Genomic DNA, 24,692 nt, shown 5'->3' on the forward strand with positions numbered 1-24,692 from the left:
ATGGAAACCTGCCAGCCCAAACAGCTGCTATTTCCCCTATTCCTTTAAAAGAATGATTCTTAAGCCTCTTAGATGTCCCACAAGCACAGTCAAAATGAAGAATGTTGAACAGCAAACACGAGCAGCTTGTTACAAGCGAAGCCTCACATGAAAAAGAGAAAGCCTTCCTGAACAGCAGCATGCCAGGGTTTGCTCATATCTGCTGAGTCTCGCCATCACTCTGACTTTAAGGAGTGGGAATTCGGCTTTGCATCTCTACGTCTGTGAACTGAGGAACGCTTTCTGTGCTCTCGGTGATGGGCGAGATGACATGTTTGAGCCGAAGAAGCATTGTGAAGAGTAAGATGAGAAGAATGGCCAGGAGGCTCAGAAACAATCCTACATACATGTATAGGTTGGAATACTTGTCTGCAGTGGTGTCGACCTCTGTTGCCAGAGTGGGAAAATGAGCCCGCCCAGTGAGATTTCCATGATACTTAAAATGCACCTCCGTCATCACTCAAGACTTGAGTTGATATTTGCTTCTGGTTGATTTCTAGTGCCCTTGAGGCATTCCACAGTCACTAGGCCTGCCTGTGACTGTATTGGTGGTGTTTTAACAATGTGGTACAGACCCAAATCAGTAGTGCATAAACAAGAAGGCAGTGAGTGGGCTTCTAATTTTCAAATTGTTGCACTTCCCTGCCTTCTAGCAAGCAGACCCCTCCCAAATCGGTTTATGAGAACTTCTTAGTCAGTTTAGACAGTAAGTAAGTAAATAAATAGTCAGTTTTCACACTCTTAATCTTATACTGGTGAAAATAAATATTGTGAAACTGCTTTATAATACTGACATGGAGACAAGAATCTCTTATGGTATTATATTAGACTTCTGAGGTTTTTGTTTTGTTTTGTTTTTTAGTAGGAGGAGAAAGGCTCCTTTTTATCCACAGTTCATCTAGAGCTGCAGACTAATGATGCAGATTTAATTGGGTTCTTCTGTGTGGCGATTTGCTAAAGGCTGTTGTATATTTCTGGCTCAGCATATCTGAGTTTTCAGCTCTTTTGCCTGACTTGGCCAATCTTCCCTAAGATTGGAGACTGCAATGTTCCTGCCCAGATGCCCAGCTTGAAGAATATAAGAATACAGGCATGAATAGTCTATAGCTTTTTTGACATCCCTCACTGTAGGCTGCAGGGGAAGTGTTGTCAGACCTGCTGGTTCTCAGGTGGAGGAGGTCTCAGATATGCTGACAAGAGGCCAGGGCTTAGAGAATTTGACTTTTAGGATTCTTCACAGATTAATTTTCCTGGAAATAAATAAGAGAGAAAATGGTTCAATTATCTCAAAATAATAGGTGGCAAATTATTTTGAAATATATATGAACACATGTATTGCAAATTAGTTTGAGGCAGGAAAACTCAATTTAAAATAAAAAACCATGAGCTTATGTAATTTTAAATGCCTTTTTCCTATGCAGGAAATGGCCTTTAAAAGGTGAAAGGACAAACAAGGGGTTAAATAGAAAGGAACAAAACAAAACAAAAAAGGTGAAAGAACAATCATATCACTTGCTAAACTGAAGCTAATTACTAGGCCAGATTAATGGAGTATATTTCATGCTGACTGATTATGATATATAGCTGGAGTTCTTATTAATACACAGATCCTGGTCCCTGGCCTAGATGTTTGGATACTAATCTTCAAAGTACTGTTCGAGAGATTCAGAGTTTATTGGTCTGGGAAGAGGCTCAAGCAGTGCTAACTTTTGAAAGCTCCCCGAGTAACACGAAATTGCAGCTAGGCCTGCGAACCACTAGAAAGCCAGCCATTGAAACAAAGACCTGAATTTCAAGATTTGGTTTTCAGTCTCCAGGTCCCAGTGCCAATTGTCACTTTAAGGAATCACAAAATGTTCAGGAATTCAGGCTTCCCTATTATTGTTCTTGTTCTTTCTCATTTGGGTTTGTGTTGTGAAGGTATACATTTGATTAAGTATTTGTAGATCAAAAGAACTTGGAAGGTATGCCTTGTGAGTAAATAAATGCATCCTTCATAATGAGGTCCGGTAGATCCATGTCTTTATTGGTAAAAATGTTCCTCTGTGTAAATAGAGTGGTTCTGTTTGCCATTTCAAAGATTAGCATTAAATATAAGTGACTAAAATGAACAATAGAAACAACCATCATTTGTCATACTTCTATAAGCAATAGTAGCAAAATGCTGGCAATGTAGCCTCCTTCTGTTTTTTTTTTTTAAACCAGACCTAATGAGTGTTAATAGAAATAGCTCTAACAGTCACATTACTCACAGTCACCTTGAATTCTACCCCTAGACTGGGAGCACTGCAGTTTGAGTTTATAGTCCCTAGTCTTCATTGCTATATTTTGTGTGGTTCATTTGCATCATAGTCTCTCCACCAGTGGTTCTCAATTCCTAATACTGTGACCCTTTAATGCAATTCCTCATGTTGTGGTAACCCCAAAACTTGGAATTATTTTCATTGCTACTTCATAACTGTAATTTTGCTACAAGATACCTGATATATGAACCCTGTGAAAGGGTCATTCAAGCCCCAAAGGGATCGAGATTCACAGGTTGAGAACAACTGATGACCACTTAGTGCCCTTGTTTTCCACACAGAGCCACTTTGCTCATGTAATAAGCAAAAGAGATAGAGTCTGCTTGTATTATAGCTGATGCAATGGTCTAGGATACATACTTGCTGTACTTACAAGTATATGTTTCTTTATTTGGGGTTATATAGGATCAAGATCTAGAAATACACATTCAAAGCAAGTGATTCTTTGCACACCGAACTTTGAGAATGGACTATTATTTTTCCTCTAGATAGCTGATTTGTTGTATTGATTGATTGAAGGTCTTTTTTTAATTAACTTTTTGTCACACAATATATTTTGATTCCTTTCTCTCCTCCAATTCCTCCCAGATCTTCACTTCTGTATTCTCCCAACTTCATGTTCTTTCTCCCTCTCTTGAAAAACAACCCAAAAAATGAAAAAGGAAAATCAAAACAAACAAAAAAACTCACAAGACAAAAATAAAAAATCAAAACAAAAAGTGTACACACACACACACATGCACACACATGCACACACACACACACACACACACACACACACACACACACACACACACACACACACACACACCACGGTGTTCATTTGTGCTAGCCAACTACTCCTGGGTATGCAGTCTACCATAGACAGTAGTTGACATACCCAATGACATTCCATTGAGAAAACAGATTTTATCCCTTTCCCAGCAGGTATAAATCACTAATAGCTTCTTGGTTAGGGGTGTGTACACTTCCCGTTCTTATTTGCTGGGATTTGTCTGATTTGAATATGCGCAGATCTTGTGTGTGCTGTTCTTACTTCCAATACCTGTGACTCTGACCTCAAGCGGTAAGAAGACCTTTGCAGATATAATCAAATTAAAATGAGGTCATTGTGTTGGCCATAATCCAGTGACTGATGTCCTTATAAGACACACAGGGAGAAGACTGAAGCAGAGACTGCAGTGACAGATCTACAAAGCAAAGAACGCCAAAGATTGCCAGCAAACACTAGAGGCTAGATGAGGTTAGGAAGGATTCTCTCTTACAAATTTTCAAGGATGTGCTTTCCAGCTGATACCTGGATTTACATTAGTGGCAGTGTAGGCAGCCTCCTAGCTAAGAGAATAATTTTATTTTTGAGACAGGGTCTCACTATGTGGCACTGACTGGAACTTTCTGTGAAGGCCAGACTGGCCTCCTTCCAAGTGCTGGGATTTGAGCCCCCCCCCAATGTCTGTCATTTTATCCCTCTTAGTTTATGTACCTCTTTAGGAAAGGAACATGTAGCCCTGGGATTTTCATGATAATATTTCTTAGTGAGAACCAAGAGAAGTATCTTCAACCAGAATAATGCACCTGGAACAGGCTAGTAGAAATGCAAATTTCCAGACCGTTTTCCCAATCCCTGGTAAGAATCTCTGGGGACAGAACGTAGAAATTTCTGTTTGTAGCAAGTTACCCACTTAGTTTCTAAGCATATTCTTTAGGGAATGCGTTTTAGTCATGGGTATACTTCAGCATTACCTATTAAGCTTCTGGAGTGCACACACACACACACACACACACACACACACACACACACACACACACCCTGTAGAGGTTCTGAATCATTCAAATTCAGGACTTCTGACAACTCATACAGAAGCATCTTTTGATCAAAGTGCTCCTTTGGGTATTAAATATCTTGTTTTTCTTAGATAGGGTGTCAGTCTAAACAGTTTTCCTTCCCAACCAACCTTCTCACCGTGGCTCCTTTCAGTAGAGCCAGTCTTGGAGGTATATGCCAAGAGGTGGAGGCAGGAGGACCAGGAGCTCAAGTCCATTCTCAGATACATGAGACAATCAGAGCCACCTGGGGCTACATGAGAGCTATCACAACCCCTCCTACCAAAAAAACAGACAACAGAAGAAGGAATGATACTAGCCTAGATATAAGAGCTCAATATGCTTTCCACCCTTGACTTGCTTTTGTTTTTTCCAGACAGGGTTTCTCTGTGTAGCTTTGGAGCCTATCCTGGCACTCGCTCTGGAGACCAGGATGGCCTTGAACTCACAGAGATCCGCCTGCCTCTGCTGGGATTAAAGGCGTGTACCACCAATGCCCGGCCCACCCTTGACTCTTATAAGTTACTTTTCCACACACCTCCCAGATGGGAAGCAGAAGGAAAAAATAAGCATTTACTATATATTAAACCAAGTGAGAGAGACATCAACAATACTATAGTATCTTTCTGGTTGCCTTTGTAGATAAAATACACAGGTTTTGATAAATCATATGCCTTGACTTTTGGTACATTGTCGTCATTAGTAAATTCAGGGTTTTTTGTTTACTAAGGAATACAATGAATAGCCATAGATAAGTACCTGTGAATAAATACCAACTGCAAGAGAATAATCATTTCTAAGTTTTCTTCATCTCATGCCCCTATTTACTTCTTTCAAGTAGTAGCCAATACCCAATACCTTGAATTTTGTTCAGCAATGGATGCCTAAGCAATGTTAGTGTGATTCATTTTAAAATTGGAAAAATGTAACAACAAAGGAATGTATAAAGGAAATGAAAAATTATTCTATACAGTGAAAATTTTCAGCCATAAAGAAGAAGAAAGTTATGTTGGTTCCTTGAAAATGGATCCAACTGGAAATGTCCACATTAAAAAATTAAGTCAATCTCAGGATGACAAATGCCATGTTTTCTCTCATATACAGGTCCTAGATCTTATATAGACACACACACACACACACACACACACACACACACACACACACGGTGGTGGTGAAAATAAAATAGAAGTAAAACTGTCTAGGAGGAAAAGGGACTGATGGAAGCATGGGGGTATAGGAGAAATATACTCAGTGTACAATATACACTTGTATGAAATGTTTTTATGTAACACAGTACTGTGCACACTGAATATATACAACGAAACATTTTAAAATGTTTTGGCTAATGTATGATGATCAACTTGTTATTTTTATCTTACATTATATTAATATATGTTTTTGTTTTGACTATCTTATAATAACAGGATGAAAAGGCCACACACAGATTGCTTTGAGGCATCTTATTGTCATTGGACTTTGCTCCGTTCTCCATAGTTTGATATGTAAGATTATCAATGTCCAGGCTGCCCTTAATGCCTTCTAATATCCTCCTTTCCAGTAATACTCACTCAACCTAATTCTTTGCTTTCGTGTTTCTGTTGGAAAAATTCCCTCTACCTTTATATATCTATGCAAATGCAAATACTATATTCTTGAAGGTTCAGCTCCTGAAACTGACCTTGGTTTCTCACCCAAATCTTATTTCCCACAACCTTTTACATTTTACAAGAGGAAATACCCTTGGCTAATTTGGTATGTTTTCTACACTCCTTGATGTTCTCATACAATACCCCATCTCTTACATAACTCTGCTTGCAGTAGCTGATCAATAACAATTGAATAAATGCATGGATATGACTGAAGAAATGCACTTAGCACTGAAAGCTTGCAGAAAAATACAGCCCTTTCTTACTTCCGATTTAGTGGTGAGTATAACTGTCCTTTTGCATTGCTTACAGAACAGCAGAGCTACCAAAGGTCCAAGCATGCTCAATATCTTACGTAAAGTGGCTCATTGAATTAAAATTTTATACATCTTTCTGTATATTTTAATCCATCTGTAGATTACTTGTAATACCTAATACAATGCATATAGTAATAAATTATTATACCTATTTCTAGGGACTAGTGAGAAGAAACAAAAAGTTGTACAGGTCAGTAGAGCACATTTCTTAAAAGTAATTTGCCATCTGTAGTTGGTTGAACCTGTCGTTGGTTGGATTCACGAATTCAGTACTCTCAGATAATAAGGGCTGACAGCACAACCTGGAGAAAATCTTGAATTCCTTTTCCTTTCTAATCTCTTCTCATGCTTTCCAGTGGCGAATGGAGACTAAATTCCAGATTATAATGTGGAAATAAAGACATAATAACTATTATAAATTTTATTCTTAAATTATCATTTCATTTATATACATTTAAAAGAAAACTACAGGGATGAATTAAATTTTCTTCTCTTTCTCCTTCCCTCTCTCTTTTGGTTGCTATGGGGATTGAACCTAGGATCTTGTGCATGCTGATCAATTGTTCTAACACCAAGCCACATCCCCTAGCAGCTAATTTTTATAGTTTAGAAAGTATAATAGTGACTATATGGCTTTTAGTAATGAATGAGAGTGCATTTATGAATTTTCTTTAGGTTTGAATATTTACTAGTTATCAGAATTCTATAATTCTTGATGTAGGTTAGATAACAATATCAGCAACAACTGTCAGTTTCTTTAAATGTTTACTTTGATGGTTTAAAATGAATTATATAATTTCTTTAAACCTCTGTAGTTTGTCCAATAACAAATGCCTGGGTTAGTTCAGACAGGTGTATTGGTTTCATTTCTAAAATTCATAAAGGACTTTGAATTTAACCAATGAAAAGTTAGGGATCAGGGAATTGACACTGTGGTCCTGTATTGGTGATAACTTCTCATAACAGTTTTCCAAACAGCAATACTGTGGTTCTTTGATAATTAATTAATGAATAATTAATGAATTGCACACAGAATGGGACTTCTCCACGAAAAGCTCTGCACCATCTGAAAGGAAAACGAAACAAAACAAAAAGAGCAATATTTCTATCTATTCTGGAGATCTGGTTATTGTGGAAAGATTTATATGGGATTATTTTCTGATCCCTTATTCTTTTCTGGAAATCATATAAATATACCTTAATTTCTAGTTTTGTAAAAAGTAATTGAAAGGTGTTGCTGGGAAAAGATAAGGGTGAACAATGCACTGAGAGGTGAGGAACCAGGAAAAGACAGAGGAGAGGAAATTAGGAAAGAGAAGAAAGGGAGAGGGCGGAGAAAAATTGCCAAGGTGGGGATAGATAATGAGGGATGGGGGGGAGAAAAGTGGGAAGGAATGAGCTGTTGAGACAAAGAGAAGTAAGAGAAATGAGAAAATATTGGGAAAGGAGAGAGGAAGAAAGGAAAGGAGAAGTCTGCAGGAAAAGGAAAAGAGAAAGACATTAATATTGTTAATTGGCAGTGTCAACATTAACCTAACAACTATCTACTTCCAATGTAAATAATAATAACCAAGAGTGATGTGAATGAAACTTTGGTTTTCTATTTGCATATTTAGTCACTAACTTGGTAAACAAATTCTTGATAATAGAAATCTTGTATTTTACTATAATATTTGGATTGCTAAGTTTAGTATATAAAGCCTCATAGGAATAAAATGACATACATTCTTAGATCATGAAGTTGTCTCCTTAAAATAAGGAAAGAATGTGGCAATTTCTTTCTCTACCCACCCCAAAAGGGATCACAAGTGTGATACTTATTTCTAATGAAAGCAACAAAGTTCTATACAGTTCTACAAAATGAGACTGACATTTATGCAGTCAAGCATTATTGAGTGCCAATCAAATTCCAGGCACAAATGGTAGCTCTGTGGATACAGAAATCAGTGTAAACTTATCCCTGTTTTGATCTTTGGGGTGCCCCAGTAGTTACCTTTTCTTTTTATTGATAAAGTTCTGAAAATAATCTTGGGTCATTTTATAATTCCTTGTATGCTACCTGCTATATATAATTTCAGAGCTGAAATCCCAACACACAAACAGGGAAGAAAAACAACCCATGGAACAATTCAGAAAGGCAAGTCCCAGCTGTTAATTGGCATCACTTTCAAGAGTTAACACATTCTGTTTGCACGTATCTGCCTAATGAGGGACAGGAAACTAAGGGAGATAGATACTGTTAGAGTATTTCTTATCAGCCTATGAAAAGCCATTGTCAGCAGTGAGTGATCCTTCAGTGGTTGGAGATGTAAAGTAATAAGCTTGCACAAGTGGGAGTTGCTGTATCTTCTGCCGCAGATGATGCCTGTTACACCTGCTGGTAAATAAAATTCATGCTCACTTCAGCATGAATAACATCATTGTACTTCCCCATATTTCTTACCTTTCCTGGGTCACAGAATGAATGGGGCTGGCCATTTAAATATCCCCTTTGAAGCTCGCAGCACCAGCAGACAACTTGTTCAGGAGCATCTCTGGAATATCTGGAAAATAGAAGGAAGCCTTGAAGCGTCCCCCCTACCCAAAGAAACAGGACTATGCCCCATGCGGCATAGGCTTTCTCTTTCACCTTCCTCAAAAGTCAGCCTTTTCACAAAAGCAGAAAAGCACCTTCAGTTAGTTACTTAAAATCCCAGTTAGCACTTACAGCTGCAGTTTCTGATGTCCGTTTCTTCTAAGCTGTGAAGAGCATTGAGAAGAGTCTGGACCTGTAGATGCCCTCTTGGAACATTTGAATAGAAGCAGCCCAGCTTGGTTAAGTGCCTGGTTCCTCCTTTGCAGGCAACAGTTGAGCGAATGCAGGAAAGGTGACGATTCCACTCAGCTCCGCTCTGGCACTGCCGGAGCTGTGCAAGCCCCCGAGGGAGGGAGGAGATGTGAGAGCAAAGTTTGTGCAAGCCTTCCACTTTAACCCCTTCAAGCCTCCTTCACTGAATCTGTGGGATTAGCTACAGCTTCCTCTCTTTACAAAAGCTGCTTCATGTGTCATTTAAGAGGATCAGATCTCTTGTTCAATTCAAGAGATTTTCTCCTCCTAGCTCTCATAGCAATATGGGCTTAGAATGGAAACATGCCAGGGTGTGGTGGTATTTAAATAATTCCGTCTTTACAAACAGAATGAATGCATGTGTATGTTTCTGGGCTTGAGAAACTTCTTGGCATCATGTTAATAAAATTTAGCTTGAATATAATGTGGAAATTAAACAGCAGCCTGCTACCAGTTAAGGGCAGAAAAATCTTCAAAGAAAGAATATCTGTAACATTAGAAATGAATCATCGACTTGTAGTTTAAATGATCTATCTTGTATATACTAAGAAGGAGACTAGCATTTCTTGAAAGTCCAGTGCACACAAATCATTGAACATAAAAAACTTCATTTCCTATACCAGGTGTTATGGCAGCACTTGAGAGCTACAGAGAGGACAATCAGGAGTTCAAAGCCAGCTTGTCTACATAGTGAGTTCCAATCTCTCCTGGGCTACATGAGACTGTGTCTTCACAAATAAAACAAAACCAAAGAAGTCAATTTTTTCCCATAAGAACACTGTGGTTTGTGCAATACAATCTTCCTTGTAATGACTGAGAACATGAGATTCACAAAGAAAGTCTACAATGTAACTGAGCCCTCATTTGAAAACACGACAGAGTATTCCCAATGTCTCTCCTCTTTACCTCTGTCAGTAATTGATTTCTTTGAGAATTTAATAAAAGTCTGGTTTGGGACAGTCAGTGTCAGTTCTCCAGTGTTGAATTATCACCAGTGCATTGTTTATTCACCAATAGCTGCTCATAAAGAATTCCTATTATGGTAACAATAAGAACTTTATTAATAGCAATGTCTTACCGATTTGAGGAAATTACTGGGCTAGGCGTATGGCTCAGCAGTAGAGTGACTTCATAGTGCACTTGGGAGCCTGGGTTCAATTACTGGCACTGCAAAAATATTAAATAAATGACTGCCTGACTTTCCTTTTATTCCCATACTCTCCTTAACAATTCTGGATTTTATGTCTTCATTTCCCATCATCCCAGTGGTTACAAATGTTTGAGGTCTCCTTGAACTCCTAAATGCCTTATTTCCCAGTATGACTTAGGATCTTTATCTTCAAACAGGTATAGGATACTGGAATTTTTCTAACTGGAACAGTATGCTTATGAGTAATGAAACTACAGGATTAAGCTAGTACATTTTTCTAGCCAAGTGATTTTACATAAATATTTGGAAAAAAATACTTACATAATATGATTAAAATTCAAGTTTCCAGGAAGATAATAGATGTTCTACGGTAGATGAGAAATGCTGAAGCCAGATCACAGAATTTACATGCAAAACGCTCTAATAAATAAGAAGTTTTATTATACAGGGAGCAGCAAAGAAATCTGTGGAAGGATTTCTCTGCAAAGAATTATTGCCATCTTTCACTCCATCACCCATAAGAGTGATAGGACCAGGTGATAATAGCTATTGCACCTCAAGCACTCTGAAGGACTGGTGGAAGAGGAGGAATTCTTTTTTGTTTTTTTTTCTTTTTTTGTTTTATTTGAGTTACAAATACGATTGAATTACATTACAATCCCAGTTCCCTTCTCCCTCCCAAGAGGAGGAATTCTTAAGAGACACTTATGCCATTCCTTTTGGCTAACTGGTGTGTACCAGTCCAAGCTTGAAAATAAGTATGCTTAACAGGTATGCAAGAGTCTAAGCTTGAAAAATTATTGTGCTTAACAGGTGTGCAAGAGTCCAAGCTTGAAAATTAGTGTGCTTAGCAGGTGTGCAAGAGTCCAAACTGGAAAATTAGCATGCTTAGCAGGTGTGCAAAGAGTCCAAGCTTGAAAATTAGCATGCTTAACAGATGCAAGAGTCCAAGCTTGAAAATTTGAGTGCTTAGCAGGTGTGCAAGAGTCTAAACTGGAAGCTGACCTGGAAAGAAAAGATCTTTCTCTATCTTTATTAAATGAATGGACCTAGGAACAGAGAACTCTGCTAGATCTGGAATGGCTGGGCATTTCACACCTACCATTCTAAAACCCTTGAAATTGTTCTTGATTTAAAAAATGGGAGAGTTTAAACAGGATAAGGTGGTTCATAGCTCTGATACTTGCACCTTCGAGGCTGATGCAGGAGAACTGACTTGAGTTCTAGGCCAGCCTGGGATACTTAGTGAGTTGAGGTCAACCAGGGCTATTGTGTGAGATTTTTTTTTCTCAAAACAACAAAACACCACCAACAATAGCTGACAAACATATAAATTGGAGATCCTTAAGATGGAATGTCAACCCAATTTTTATTGTTTGGACAGCTCTTGAGAAAAACCTACCTGTCTCTGAAACACAGAACAGAGGCGGTGGAAGAACCTAGGGCCAGAGTTGACTTTCACCCCAGGAAAAGACTTACTGAGGTGTTTCTAACATACAGCATGTGGGCTGAAGGCAGTTAGGGATATCTATGAATACAGCCCAACACAAAATCATATACCTGCTTAAGACATTATGAGGGGTGTGTGTGTGTGTGTGTGTGTGTGTGTGTGTGTGTGTGTGTGTGTGTGTATTTGCTTTTTCTGTAATTTGGTTGCCTAATTCTCTTTTTAAAAATTATTCTTTTGTCATATATTACATCCCGATCACAGTTTCCCCTCCCTCCTTTCCTTCCAATCTCTCCCCAGACCACGACTCATGCATTTGCCTTCAGAAAAGGGCAGGCCTCCCAGGGATATTAACCAAACACAGCATGTCAAGTTATAATAAAACTAGGCATATCCCCTCACATTAAGGCTGGATCAGGCAACTCAATAGGAGGAAAGGGGTTCCAAAAGCAGACAAAAGAGTCAGCAACAGCTGCTGTGCCCACTGTTAGGAGTCTCACAACCCCAAGCTACACAGCCATAACTTACACATAGAGGACAGGACCTTGGTCAGACTCGTGCAGGCTCCCTGATTATTAGTTCAGTATCTGTGGGATCCTATGAACCCCGCTTAGTTGATCCTGTGGTTATGTTTTCTTGTGGCCTCCTTGACCCCTTTCACTCTTACATTACTTCCTCCTCTCTTCCACAGGATTCCCTAAGTTCTGCTTAATGCTTGGCTGTGGGTCTCTGCATCTGCTCCCATCAGTTGCTGGATGAAGCCTCACTGATGATGATTTTGCTAGGTTCCAGTCCATGAGTATAGCAGAGTATCATTAGGAATTATTTTATTGACTTTTCCCCAGTCATGTTTCGTTCTATGCTATGTCTCTGGGCTATCTAGTCTCTGGTTTCTGGCCCTCCAGGCAGTGTCTGGCATGGGTTCCTTTTCTTAGCATTGGTCTCAATTTGAGCAGTCTCCCACAAGTTCTGTGCCACTTTTAATCCAGCACATTGCAGGCAGGCCTAATTGTAGGTCAAAGGTTTTGTGGCTGGGTTGGTGTCCCAATCCCTGCACTGGAAGTCTTGTCTGGATATAGGCCATGTTTGCTCAGTTCTTGAATTTGAACTTTGCAGATGTCAATTCCATGGTGTAGTGCCATAAGGTTGGGCAAGCCTGCTCTATTAAATTGTATCACAACTAATTTTATGTATGTTGTGAACTTTACCTTCTAGATTTCTTTTGTTGCGTTTTTAAGGCAATATTTATCAATTTACTTTGAGAAGTTTATACCATGTATGTTGAGCACATTTATGCTCCCACTTTCCCCCCAACTCCTCCAAGATATACTTCCTCCCTCCACCACAGTCACTATTTTGTGTCCTTCTTCTTTTCTTTAGAAGACTGTTTTTTTTTTTGTGTGTGTGTGTGTGTGTGTGAGAGAGAGAGAGAGAGAGAGAGAGAGAGAGAGAGAGAGAGAGAGAGAGAGAGAAGAGAGAGAGAGGGAGGTGGGGGGGCTGGCCTTAATGTTGGTATGCAGCAAAGGACGACCTTGAACTTCTGACTCTCCTACCTCCTAAGTGTTGTGATTAAATGCTTGCACCACTATGTCTGGCTCATGTGGTACTGAAGATGCTTTCATTTCCTCTTCCATAAAAGCCAGAGGTCCAGGGTAATAATGCCTCCTGCACCTCAAGTACAGTGCTCTCCTATTGGAGCACTGATGGAAGAGGAGCATTTTACCAACTGCTCTACAGCCTCCTGTTTCTCTATACATTGTTATAATAGCTGGTGACACAGGTTGGTAAAAATTAGATTTCATTCTCCCCACAGTTTGCCAAAAAGTAAGTAAATCCCTTTTCTCAAGGTAGCAGTAAGTATATTTATGCACTAGGTAACAGTGGGCAAATAACTCACCAGAACTTGACATTTCTTGCTTGCAACAGAGGCAGAGGATTAGAGCTACAAAAGCCATTGTAGTCCTCAGCAAAAGGAGAGGGTTGATGGTGTTGGGATTGCTCTGTATTTGCTTAGTTTTTCTGGACAGACCATGCGTGTTTCTGGGGAATCAAATGAGGATTAACTCATCTGGGACCCTATAAAATAGAACCACCTGGGGGAGGGGTGGCAGGAATGCCAGCAACATGAAACTGGAGATAACCTCTGAATACCTCACCATAGAAGGAATGGAACCCTAACTAGAACTGTGTCAGTTCACAACTCCCAGATTATAGAAGAGAAATTCTCGGGGACAGAGGCCTTTGAAAAGCCCACAGAGATCCCAGGAGTGGGAAGCCATTTCACTAAGGAAGAAATGAACAATTCCTTCGTTTTCTTTCCATGTTCATAGTTATATTCTTTTGAAGATTCAGACAGGAGTTGGCAAATGGAAGGGAAAGGTAAAATCATGTATGCCCCATAAAGTCTAATATCATCTTTCCCAAATATGTCCTCCAAAGACATTTACAGTCTGTGGGCCTTAGTATGGGCAAGGGGAGAAGATCTTTTTAAATTTTTTTTATTATTAGTTCAAGTTAGGGAACAAGCTTGTTTCACATGTAAGTTCCTTCTCCCTCTCCCTCCCCTCACCCCCATCCCTCCTCCCCCACCCCTAACCTACCCCCCACCCCATCCACCCACCACTCCCCAGGCAGGGTAGGGCCCTCAACAGGGGCTCTGCAAAGTCCACCAAATCTTCCTGGGCTGGGCCTGGGCCCTTCCCCATGTGTCCAGGGCCAGAGTGCATCCCTTCACATGGGATGGGCTTTCAAAGTCCCTTCTTACACCAGGGAAAAATACTAATCCACTTCCAGAGGCTCCCTGGAGTGCAGAGGCCTCCTTATTGACATCCATGTTCAGGGGGCTGGAACAGTCTTGTACTGGCCTCCCAGACAGCATCTGGGGTCTATGTGCTCTCCCTTGTTCAGGCCAACTGTTTCTATGGGTTTCTCCAACCTGGTACAGACCCCTTCGCTCTTCATTCCTCCCTCTCTTCAACTAAATTCCAGATTTCAGCTCAGTGTATTTCTGTGGATGTCTGTCTCTGCTTCCATCAGCCACTGGATGAGGGCTCTAGGATGGCATAAAGAGTAGTCATCAATCTCATTTTAGGGAAAGGGCTTTTAGGTTATCCTAGGGGAGAAGATCTTATTTGGAGTAAAGACTGAAGAGATTTCCTTTCTTTTCCAGTTTTTGGTTGTCTCATGTAGCTTATATTAGCCTGAAAATTACTTTATTCCTGAGCTTGATCCTCCTCAAGGCTCTACCTCCCAAGTACTGGGATTACAAGCCTGTGCCACCAGACCCAGTAAGACTGAGAAATTTGATTAATCTCTTAGATGGACTACATACTGATTGCTGATTCAAAATTATCTTCTGTCATTTAGTGTGACTGCAGAAATACCATCTGTCCAAGTTTTCATCTAAAGCAATGGTTCTCAACATGTGGGTCACAACCCCTTTGACAAACCTCTATTTTCAAAAAAATACTCACATTATGATTCATAATAGCAGTAAAATTACAATTACGAAGTAGCAATGAAAATAATTTTATGGTTGGGGGGGTCACCACAACATGAAGAAATGTATTAAGAGCATTAGGAATGCTAAGAACCACTAATTTAAAGTCAGAAACAGCATATCCTGATGGTGTGTATTTTATTGGAGCATTGAAAGACAATAATAAATTGCACTTTAAAAAATACCAGTTGTGGGCTTGGGAGATGGCTTAGACCATAAAGCGCCTGTTCTGCATGGGGACCTAGTTTCTCATCTGGATCACAACCTAAAAACTGGGCATAATGAAGTGGATCTGTAACCTAGGCACTGAAGGAATAGAGACAGGAGGCTCCCTGGAGCTCTTAGCTAAATGGATAGGTTCCATGTTCGGTGGGAGACCCTGTCTCAAAAATAAGGTGGAGAGTGATGGAGACAGATACTTGATATTGTCCTGTGGTTTCTACATGCAGTGCACTCATGTGTACACACTCCTATTTGCATGCACATATGAACACACATTACCAATTGTACTTGACAATTCATTCTTTTATTCAACAAGCACAAGAGTGTGTTGTGTTCCATGCATTGTGCTATGAGTACGTCATATAACGAGAAGGGGGAAAAATCCTTGCCCTCAAATTGCTTATTGTCTATAGCAAAGGTTAGCACATCATTTTTTTTTCTACAAAAGGCCAGATAGATATTAGACTTTATGGGGCAATATGATTTTACCTTTTCCTTTCTTTGTTTCTGTCTCTCTGTCTCAGTCTCTTTCCCTTTGGTCTTTGTTGAGTCAGGGTCTCATTGTGTAGCTCTGGGGAGCCTAAAAGACACTATTTAGACCAGGATGAACTTGTATTTGTAACAATCCTCCTACCTCTGCTTCCTGAGTGTTGAGATTACAGACTTGTACACTCAGCTGGTGTGTATCTTTTAAAAAAACTAATCCTTTAAACCAGACATCACTCACATCCGCAATCCCAGCATTCAAGATTCTGAGACAGGAGGATAGCTGCAAGTTCAAGGGCAGCTTGTGCAACCCAGAGAGTTCCAGGACACTTTGGGTCACAATCTCAAAAAAAAAAAAAAAAACAGAAAAGAAAAAAAGCAAATGGATAAACCAACCATTTAAAACTAAAAATGACTCTTCTCTTGAGAGCTAAATGAAACAGGTCATGTGTCAGAGTTGGCCTCTGGACCCTTGTTTGGTGCTTCCTAAACTACAGGCAAAACAAAATACTTAAAGTACCACCAATTACTATACATTATTATTATTATTATTATTAAGAACACATTTATTCAGCATTACAATCATTCCACTACGTTTAGCAATCAACAGCATGGGCAGAGGAAAGAAAAAGTTCACATTAAAGCCTTTGCTGGAGTGCTTTATACTCTCTGCAGAACAGAAACCAAAATGACCTGCTGTACAATTATTCATAAATACAGTCTTTGTTTTTTTTTCTCTTTTTTTTTGCCTACACATGAGCATTGTTTAAGACATCATTTTCCCAGTGGCTAGGCATTGCTACCTCTGTGATTGGCTGAGTTCACAATTCTGTTGTAACTTGCAGCTTCTCTGTCACTTCTTTGCCTCTCCTCTCCTGTTAAGCTTTGGTTCTCAGCGATAATTAAAACCTTCTGCACCATCATAGCCACCAGTGCTGCTGGAACTTCTGGATCCACTTTGGTTTTGAGGTTTCTCAAATTGTTGGCCTCAACCATGATAGGAGCCAGAGTTCCTGCCTTCAAAGATTCTTCCCTTCATAGACCCAAAATTTGAAGACTGACTGGAATTTCCCAAACCACTGTAGCTTCTTCCATCTCCAAAATTTCTCTCACTACCATCATCAAAACTCTCTGTATTTTCTTGGTTTATAGGTTTCAGAGATTTCACATGAATCAGCACAGCCACTGTTCTGGTTTGTGTAACTCTGTCCGCTACTATTATAGCCTCTGGTTCCTTCACTGTAAACAGGACCACCTTCTCCATAGCCACCATTACCAAATCCATTATAGCCACAAAATTTTATGACAGCCACCCCCACCTCAGCAGCCTCCAAAGCCACCACAACACTGTCACTCAAACTAACTTCATGACCAATACCAGATTTTCCAGAACCATTCCAACCTCTTAGGCTAGATGAAGCACTAGCCATCCCTTGCTTCTGCATGGCTTCTCTTACTTCTAAATAGTGGCAACTCACTTGATGATATTTCTGGAAGACAATCTTAACCTCAGAGTCATGCTCATCAACGTTCACAAAAGCAGAGGCCCTCTTCTGTCTACCGTCTTTGTCAGTCATGATTTCAAACACTGAAACTTTTCCATACTGCTCAGAACCATCTTGTAGATGATGCTATTCAATGTCTTCTTTAAGCCATCTTTTTCACAGTTAAGTGGGCATCTAGCCCTTGAGAATCATTTCTTCACACAGTTTTGGTGCTGCAGTTTGTGTGACCTTTCATTCATGGCTGGACCCACCTCCTGCACAATGGTGTAAGCGACAAACTCAACCTCCTAGAGTGCTTGGTGTTGTTTGGATCTCTTTATCACATAATCACTAAGTGCTTCCCATTGTTCAAAATGGCTCCTCAGTCTCTCATCAGTTGTTTTGAAGCTCTGCCCTTCAATGAAGAACTTCCCCAGCTATTGAGTCTCCTTAAGAAACTATAACAACTGAGAACTGAGGGCAGCAGATAAGAAAATAAAGTGATGCTTCCTTCAGGATACCCACTGGCAGAAAAGAGTAAGCTAAGGAATATATCTCACCATATGGTAATTAGAATCGAAGACATGTTTAGGGCATTACGAGACAAGGAAAATCATTATTTAACAAAGGTTGGGAAATAAATGATCATAGGAAGATGCAATGTTGACCTGAGACCAGAATGAATGGGAGGTAGAGTAAAGGCAATGAATGGTGTTTAAGGTCAATGGAACTATCAAAGAGGGAAGCAGTTTGGTTCACTTTAACATTCCAGTGTGTGTGTGTGTGTGTGTGTGTGTGTGTGTGTGTGTGTGTGTGTGTGTATGTGTGTGTGTTTCTGTAAATTGTTTCACTCTATACATTGAGTGGGTTCTGGGGATTCATAGTAAGTGTATTTACTTTCTGAGCTATCTCACTGGCCCCAGGATAAACTTTATAGAAGTTAACTTATTCAGTGACGAAGTCTAGACTCAACACAGGTGTGCCTGACTCCAAACCTGTGTTCTTAGCTACTGGGTCATATTGCAAACCCCACTAGTAAAGTTATGTCTAATATATATATATATCTCAAGAGTTTATAAATCAGAAGCCCTGTTTGGCTCACTTATGGTTTCCCTGAGGGAGAAAATGTCAAAATTCTAAAGGGCTTAAAAATCTTTAAGGTGAATCCATAATGTTGGCTTGGCTTCATTAGACACCTACTTCTTCCTTTAAAAAACAGTCTATTCTCCCAGTGAGGCTCAGAATATACTGTGCAAATTCAAGGAATTTTAATGTTTCATCCTTACAGGTGTTTTTTTTCTGGTTTCTAAGTTTGAGGAACACTATAATATGATTTCTAACATTTTTGCTATAGATTTAGATATTTCCAAAGTAGGAAAATCTCTGACTTATAGTACTGTTCCTATCTTCATCAATCACATCAATGACTATAGGTCAGTGAGTTTTCTCAGTCTAGATTAAATCCATCAGTTTTAACTGATTGCTTGGTAGATTTTTACTGATGTAGTATTGTCTGGAAAGTTAGATTGTCTATACAGTTACTATTCTTTGAAAGAACTCACATTGAATTCTGCCTTCTACCCTTAGAGTCAGCAAGAATTGAGGGAGAAATGAGTAGGAGAAAATAGGAATGGCCTAACCTTTGCTGTTTCTGACTTTCCAGTGGTCTATGGTTCTTACTCAGGACTGTACTTTGCACATAGGGAAAAAGAGAGAAGCTAGGCTAATGCCCAGACCTTCTGTAAGTCCAAAGCTCACATATTTGTTTTGAGACAGGGCCTTACTAAGTATCTATTATTTCTGGCCTGGAACTTGCTATGGAGACCACATTGGCCTCAAACTCACAGAGACCTGCTTGCTTCCACCCCTTGAGTGCTGGGATTAAATATATGGTTTGTGTTACCATGCCTGGATCTGAATATGTATTTTTAAAACAAGCTCTCCAGGTGAATAACCACTACCAAGGCATGCAAATGCCTACTGAACTGAATTGTTCTAAACAGGATGTCAGACCTTCTTGATCTATGCTCAGAAATTATTGAGAATGAACTATATAAACTTGTACTGTAGTGTTTCAGTTCATTGTGCTAACAAAATGGTTGCTTGTTACCAAATAAGTTGGATGTTATCTCAGCAATGAGTATAATGCTCTTTGGAGCTCTATTCTCTGAAGAAACATCAAACTGTGTTTGACATGATTTTATGTATTTCAGGAAGTTAAAGATCAAATACAGATTACTCACATGTGTTGACTCAACATCCCAAGATACCAAAGGAATACTGAAGATACACATTTGCAATGATGGAGAAAATGGGAAAGGGTTATTAGAGAATAAAGTTCTATGAAAGCTAAACAGCAGAGGAATGGTAATTGGCGAAGCAGTGTGGGGAAAGCCTCAGTTTAGAGGAATTGTGGGCATGATACAGTGAAAGGGCAAATCAGATGCTGTGGTTTAGAAGACTGTCCTGCAAAGGTCTGTGACCCAACCAAGGCTTAGTCTACAAAGTGGGATATGGTTGAACCAGTAGGAGGCTTCGCATATTGGTAGGAGATGGGCCTCAGGATATTGGAGGCATGTCTTTGCAATGGATTATGGAACACTGACCTTTCCTTCCCCAAACCTCTTTCTTGTTAAAGATGTGCTTACATGATCCCCCACACATATACAGTTGGCATTGACATCTATGCCATGAGATGATGCAGTTAAGGGTCATCCCTTATTAAGCTCATGATGCTTAAAAACTGTAAGTCAAACTTATTTTTCTTTTTAAGTTATTTGTCTTTCATTGTAGCAATATAAAAGTAATCAAAACATCAACCTTCTTCATATAAATAGCTTGAAAAAGAAAGTAAGACACCAAGTGGGAGGTGACTGAAATCATTTTTTTACACAGGTGATTCATTGTTCTCCTTAATCTGATGCAAAGAATGTTATATAAACAACTATATTGTTCATGAGCTCCAAAACATTGGAATAATACTCTTTGCAGAAACTCAAAGAACTTAGAGAAAATGCATTCAACATTGCTGCATTTTAGGATATCCTACAGTAAGATGACAAACTTCTTTCATGAATATAAAGTTTCTGACTACTTTTTAAACTTATTTCTCTGTGAATAACATATCAATGACCAACATATTTGAGAAAACATAAAGAGAGTGATAAATAGACAAAACATTAGGATCAGAGTGTTGTCCTAGTTATTTTTCTATTGCTGTGAGAAGACACCATGGCCAAGGTAACATAAAATAAAGCATTTAATTTTGGGCATATGATACCAGGGGAGAGTAAAGTCTACCATTATGTTGGCAAGCATGGCAACAGGCAGGCATGCCACTGGAGCAGTAGCTGAGAGCTTACATGTTGAGACAAAATCTGAGATGGGAAGAGGGAGAGGAGAGAGAGGAGAGAGGAGAGACAAGAGAGGAGAGAGCACAGAGAGAGGAGGGCCAATAATTGGAAGTGACATGGGTGTTTTGAAAGGCCCACATAGGATTGTAGCCATAATGCAAAATCTACTTAGTCCAACTTCGAAAGTCTGCACAGTCTTTATGTCTCAACACTGTTTAAAAGTCCAAAGTTTCTTCTGATAATTAAGACAATCTCTTAATTGCAACCACCTATAAAATCAAAATGCAAATTATACACTTCCAACATACCATGGCACAGAATATATATTACCATTTCAAAAGGGAAGAATGGGGACAAAATGAGGAAATACTGAACCAAAGCAAGACTAAAACCCAGCAGGGCAAACCCCAAATCCTGCAACTCTATGTCTGATATCAAAGGCTTTAGATGGCTCCTTTCTTCCAGCTTGTTGACTGTAACATACTCCTCTCTCTTGTGCTGGTTCCATTCCTGTCTCCACTTCTTCTTGGCAGACATCCCATGGCTCTGGCATCTCCAACATCTTGGGATGTCCAAGACAATCCAAGTTTCAGCTTCACACAATAACCTCCCCTGTCATCTATGCAGGGACACTCCTGACACATGCCTAGCCTTAGTGACTTTCCTTACCCATGGAGGAAGATTCCATAACCCCTTTACTCCTGCATCCTTTATGACTCTAAAGCCAGAACCAAGAAGTCAATGATGTCAAGTTCTGATGCTTGCTTGGGATGGAACCTGGCACCCTTCTTGAAAGACATTTGCATAACCCTTGATTTACTGATGTTTTCCTTTATGGAATACATTTTACTTTACTTTAGGAGCAGAAGATTTCTTAGGCATTTTCTTTTCACAAGTTGCAGGGTTGGGTGGGGTTTTGCCTTGAAGGTACTACTTCCTTTATGCCATTTCTTGTCTCCTTTAGAACAATCCTAGGCTACAACATTAAATTGCCTGGTGCTCCTTTTCTCCCCAGATTGTATTTTGTATATTTGGTCCGACTTGCTCTTTTTCATTATAGATCTACATAAAAGTGATCCCTAATAACCACAGGACAGAGTCAGTATTAGGTTGTCTTGAAATCTTTTCTGCCAAAGAAATTAGTTCAGAATCCCTCAGTTTAGTTTCAGGCATATTCTTATTTCAAACATAAATGATGAAATATGGGTAAGGATAACTAACCCGAAAGACCTTTTTCTTAAAAGGCCTAGCTTCTTAGCTAATGAAAACTTGTAACAGTACAAATTTTCTAAGCTATATATGAACAAACATACAAAAGTAGGTTCAAAGGAGTTATCCTACAATAGGGGAATAATACCCCAACTATATACCTCTTGATAGCAAATAAAAGCCCAAGTACCAGAAATGGGTTACCTCTTTTAAAGTTGTTGGCCAATGGGGTCATAGGCACCCCAAAACATTACTGGTTACTGCCAATACTCTTGGCTACCCTCTAAAACTGTTGTTAAAGACAACACACACTTGTGTCATATAACGTGGAGAAATAAACCTAGTAGTACTCATTTGCATGTCTCATCCATACTGATTAGCTGGTGCTTGAAGGTGCTATCCATGTTTCCAGAAGAGAAAAGTAGGGAGCTGGAAAGATGGCTGAGTGGTTAAGAGGAAAGTAATTATCAATCTCACTTGTCTGTGAACTCTGCAAGCTATACCAGTAATTGGCCTGCCAAGAAATGACCACTGTTGCAATGGTGGCATGAATGCCATGGTGTGAGCACCTAACTACTTTCTGATTTTCATCTAAAGCTCAGTCAATGAAATGGACACTGTATCTGACACTGTTAAAAGATCCTGTGACTAGGCCCTAGGGGAGAACACAATATTTTATTCAACTAAATGAGCGTAATATTAAAATGACTCCTAATGAATTTATTGCTATACCCATATCAGAGAATCTCTCAACCTTCATTAGAGAAACTTCTCAAAGTAGATGTCAACTAACACAGAGACCTGCAACTGGTCAATGTGCAGAGAATGCCCATATGGAGTAATCAGGTCTAAATGGGGCCTACATATCATACTCTTCCCTCCAAGGCCCAGGAATCTTTATAGAAGTTGGGAAGATTGTAAAAGCCAGATGTCACTGATAATAGCAAAGAAACAGTTGAGCATATGAACTCATAGCAGTTGTGACAGCATGTACAACACCTGCACAAACTATAGCCAGACAAAATCCTGGCATAAACAGGAGGAAGAGGACATGAAATCACATCACTAGCTGAGAAACTATTGACATTTGATAGCTTCTGGGAGAAGATGAGTAAGTTTTCTTTAACAATATGATCCCTGGTATGTTGATCCCTGCCAGAGTAGGTCCTATTCCCAGGACCAGCTGGGCAACACAAAGTTGAGTGGTAAGGAATCTTTAAGAGTGACCCTTAAGTAGAAACATCTAAATAAATTCAAAAGTTTGTCCTAGCTGGTGCGTTGGACCTTATAACATGTGGCATTGATATTAGTAAAATTCATGCTTTAGAATTACACAAATAGCTTACAAAAGAAAATCTCATATAATATCTTGTGCTACCACGTTCATAGTTGAAAACACCTGCTATAGAGAAGAAATTTACAATGTGGCATGGGGAGCAAAATTTAGTTATCAATATAAGTTCTTCCATAGGTCATTATATTGGGCTTTATATAAATGTTACTTTAATAAACACTTATTTTTTTAGGAAATTGTTATCAGTTATTTTAGGTTTTTGTACAATGAAGATTGTCACCATGGATAAAGGGATTTAGATCTGAAAAAAAAGTAGTAGGTATTCACTGAACACTTACTTTGTGTCACTAATTCTTTTGAGAGTTACAGAGGCACTCTGAGAGTGTTTAAGACCCAGTTTTTGTACAGGGTAAAGCTGAATCAGTACCAAAAACAATATAGGAGTGAAAATACATAGTAAATATGTAGTAAAAGGCTGAATCGTGGTTACTAGGAAATCTGGCATCAAGACAGTGAAGTTAGCTTGGATTGAAATTACGAAGGAGTACAGATAGACATGTTTATGGTTTTAAATTACGGAAAAGGTAGAATAGGTCAAGAGATGGAAGGACTTAGCATGAGCAATGGCCCGGAGCAGCACTTTTTCTTTTTATGTATTATTAGAAATTTTAATCTTCTCTAATATCACTAAAAAGCTTTTTCTGTTTAAATCTCCCTAATATAACAACTTTCTCTGAGTGGATTTTTTTTTCTCTCTGACAGTGCAGTAAATTTTCTGTCGCTTTGCAGAATGGGGACTGCCATTTACTAAATGAGCTCTTCTCCATTCTGCTCTCCTTTGGTGCCAAGTCTTAATAAAGACAGATGGGTTCGCCCATCCTGTGGCTTCCATCCATCTCAGGCTGATGACTATGAGACGGAGTGCCTGACCCCTTTCCTGTCAAACAATAGAAAAGCCTTTATCTCTATTTATTGCCATATTTTAATTTCTAGCAGAAAACTATCAATTAAGGAACAAAAGGTTTGAAAAGTCATTTAAACAAAACCAGCATTTCTGAGAAAATCAAAATGGTTTCTATTTTTCCTGTGAAGGAAGTGAAAGTGTTGAGGGTTATTGCTGTTATTTGTGTTAAATTCTAATGAATACAGCCTCACTGTATGTAATGCTCTATTGAAGAATGTACTTGGCAAAACTCGTATCATTATAGGCCCACCAATTCAAGTATTTGGGCTCAGTTCAATGACAAATTTAGTCAAGTGATTAGACTTTACAGGTGATCCTGGGAGCTCTTTACAACACAGCTAGAGTCAGTCCATGAGACTTCTGAGTGGTTTTGTAATCCCTATGACCTTTAGAAGAAGGTGTTTGTTCCTTATGTGTTGTTCTGTGATGTAAAAACAACAGGAACTAGCTGTCCCAGATATTCTGCTCTTTTTCTGTTTGAAATCTAAAATGCTGTTCCTCTATTCCCCGGTGGTACAATTTTGCATCTCTATAGAGGCTCTGGCAAATGGCACATCAGATTTTATTGCCCTCGGTTAGCTTTCTAACACTTTAATGTCAATTTGTTTATCTGAGTGTTCGTGTCTGT

General features: G+C 39.2%; 1 protein-coding gene across 1 annotated transcript; it reads right to left on the reverse strand.

Annotated features, from left to right (window-relative positions):
* Positions 1-226: 226 nt before the first annotated feature.
* Sertm2 (serine rich and transmembrane domain containing 2) lies at positions 227-496 on the reverse strand. Its single transcript, XM_027433620.1, has one exon. It carries the CDS (start codon positions 494-496, stop codon positions 227-229), a length of 270 nt encoding a protein of 89 aa, XP_027289421.1.
* Positions 497-24,692: the final 24,196 nt, after the last annotated feature.

The sequence above is a fragment of the Cricetulus griseus genome, chromosome X (assembly GCF_003668045.3).
Source record: "Cricetulus griseus strain 17A/GY chromosome X, alternate assembly CriGri-PICRH-1.0, whole genome shotgun sequence".
Classification (NCBI taxonomy): domain Eukaryota; kingdom Metazoa; phylum Chordata; class Mammalia; order Rodentia; family Cricetidae; genus Cricetulus; species Cricetulus griseus.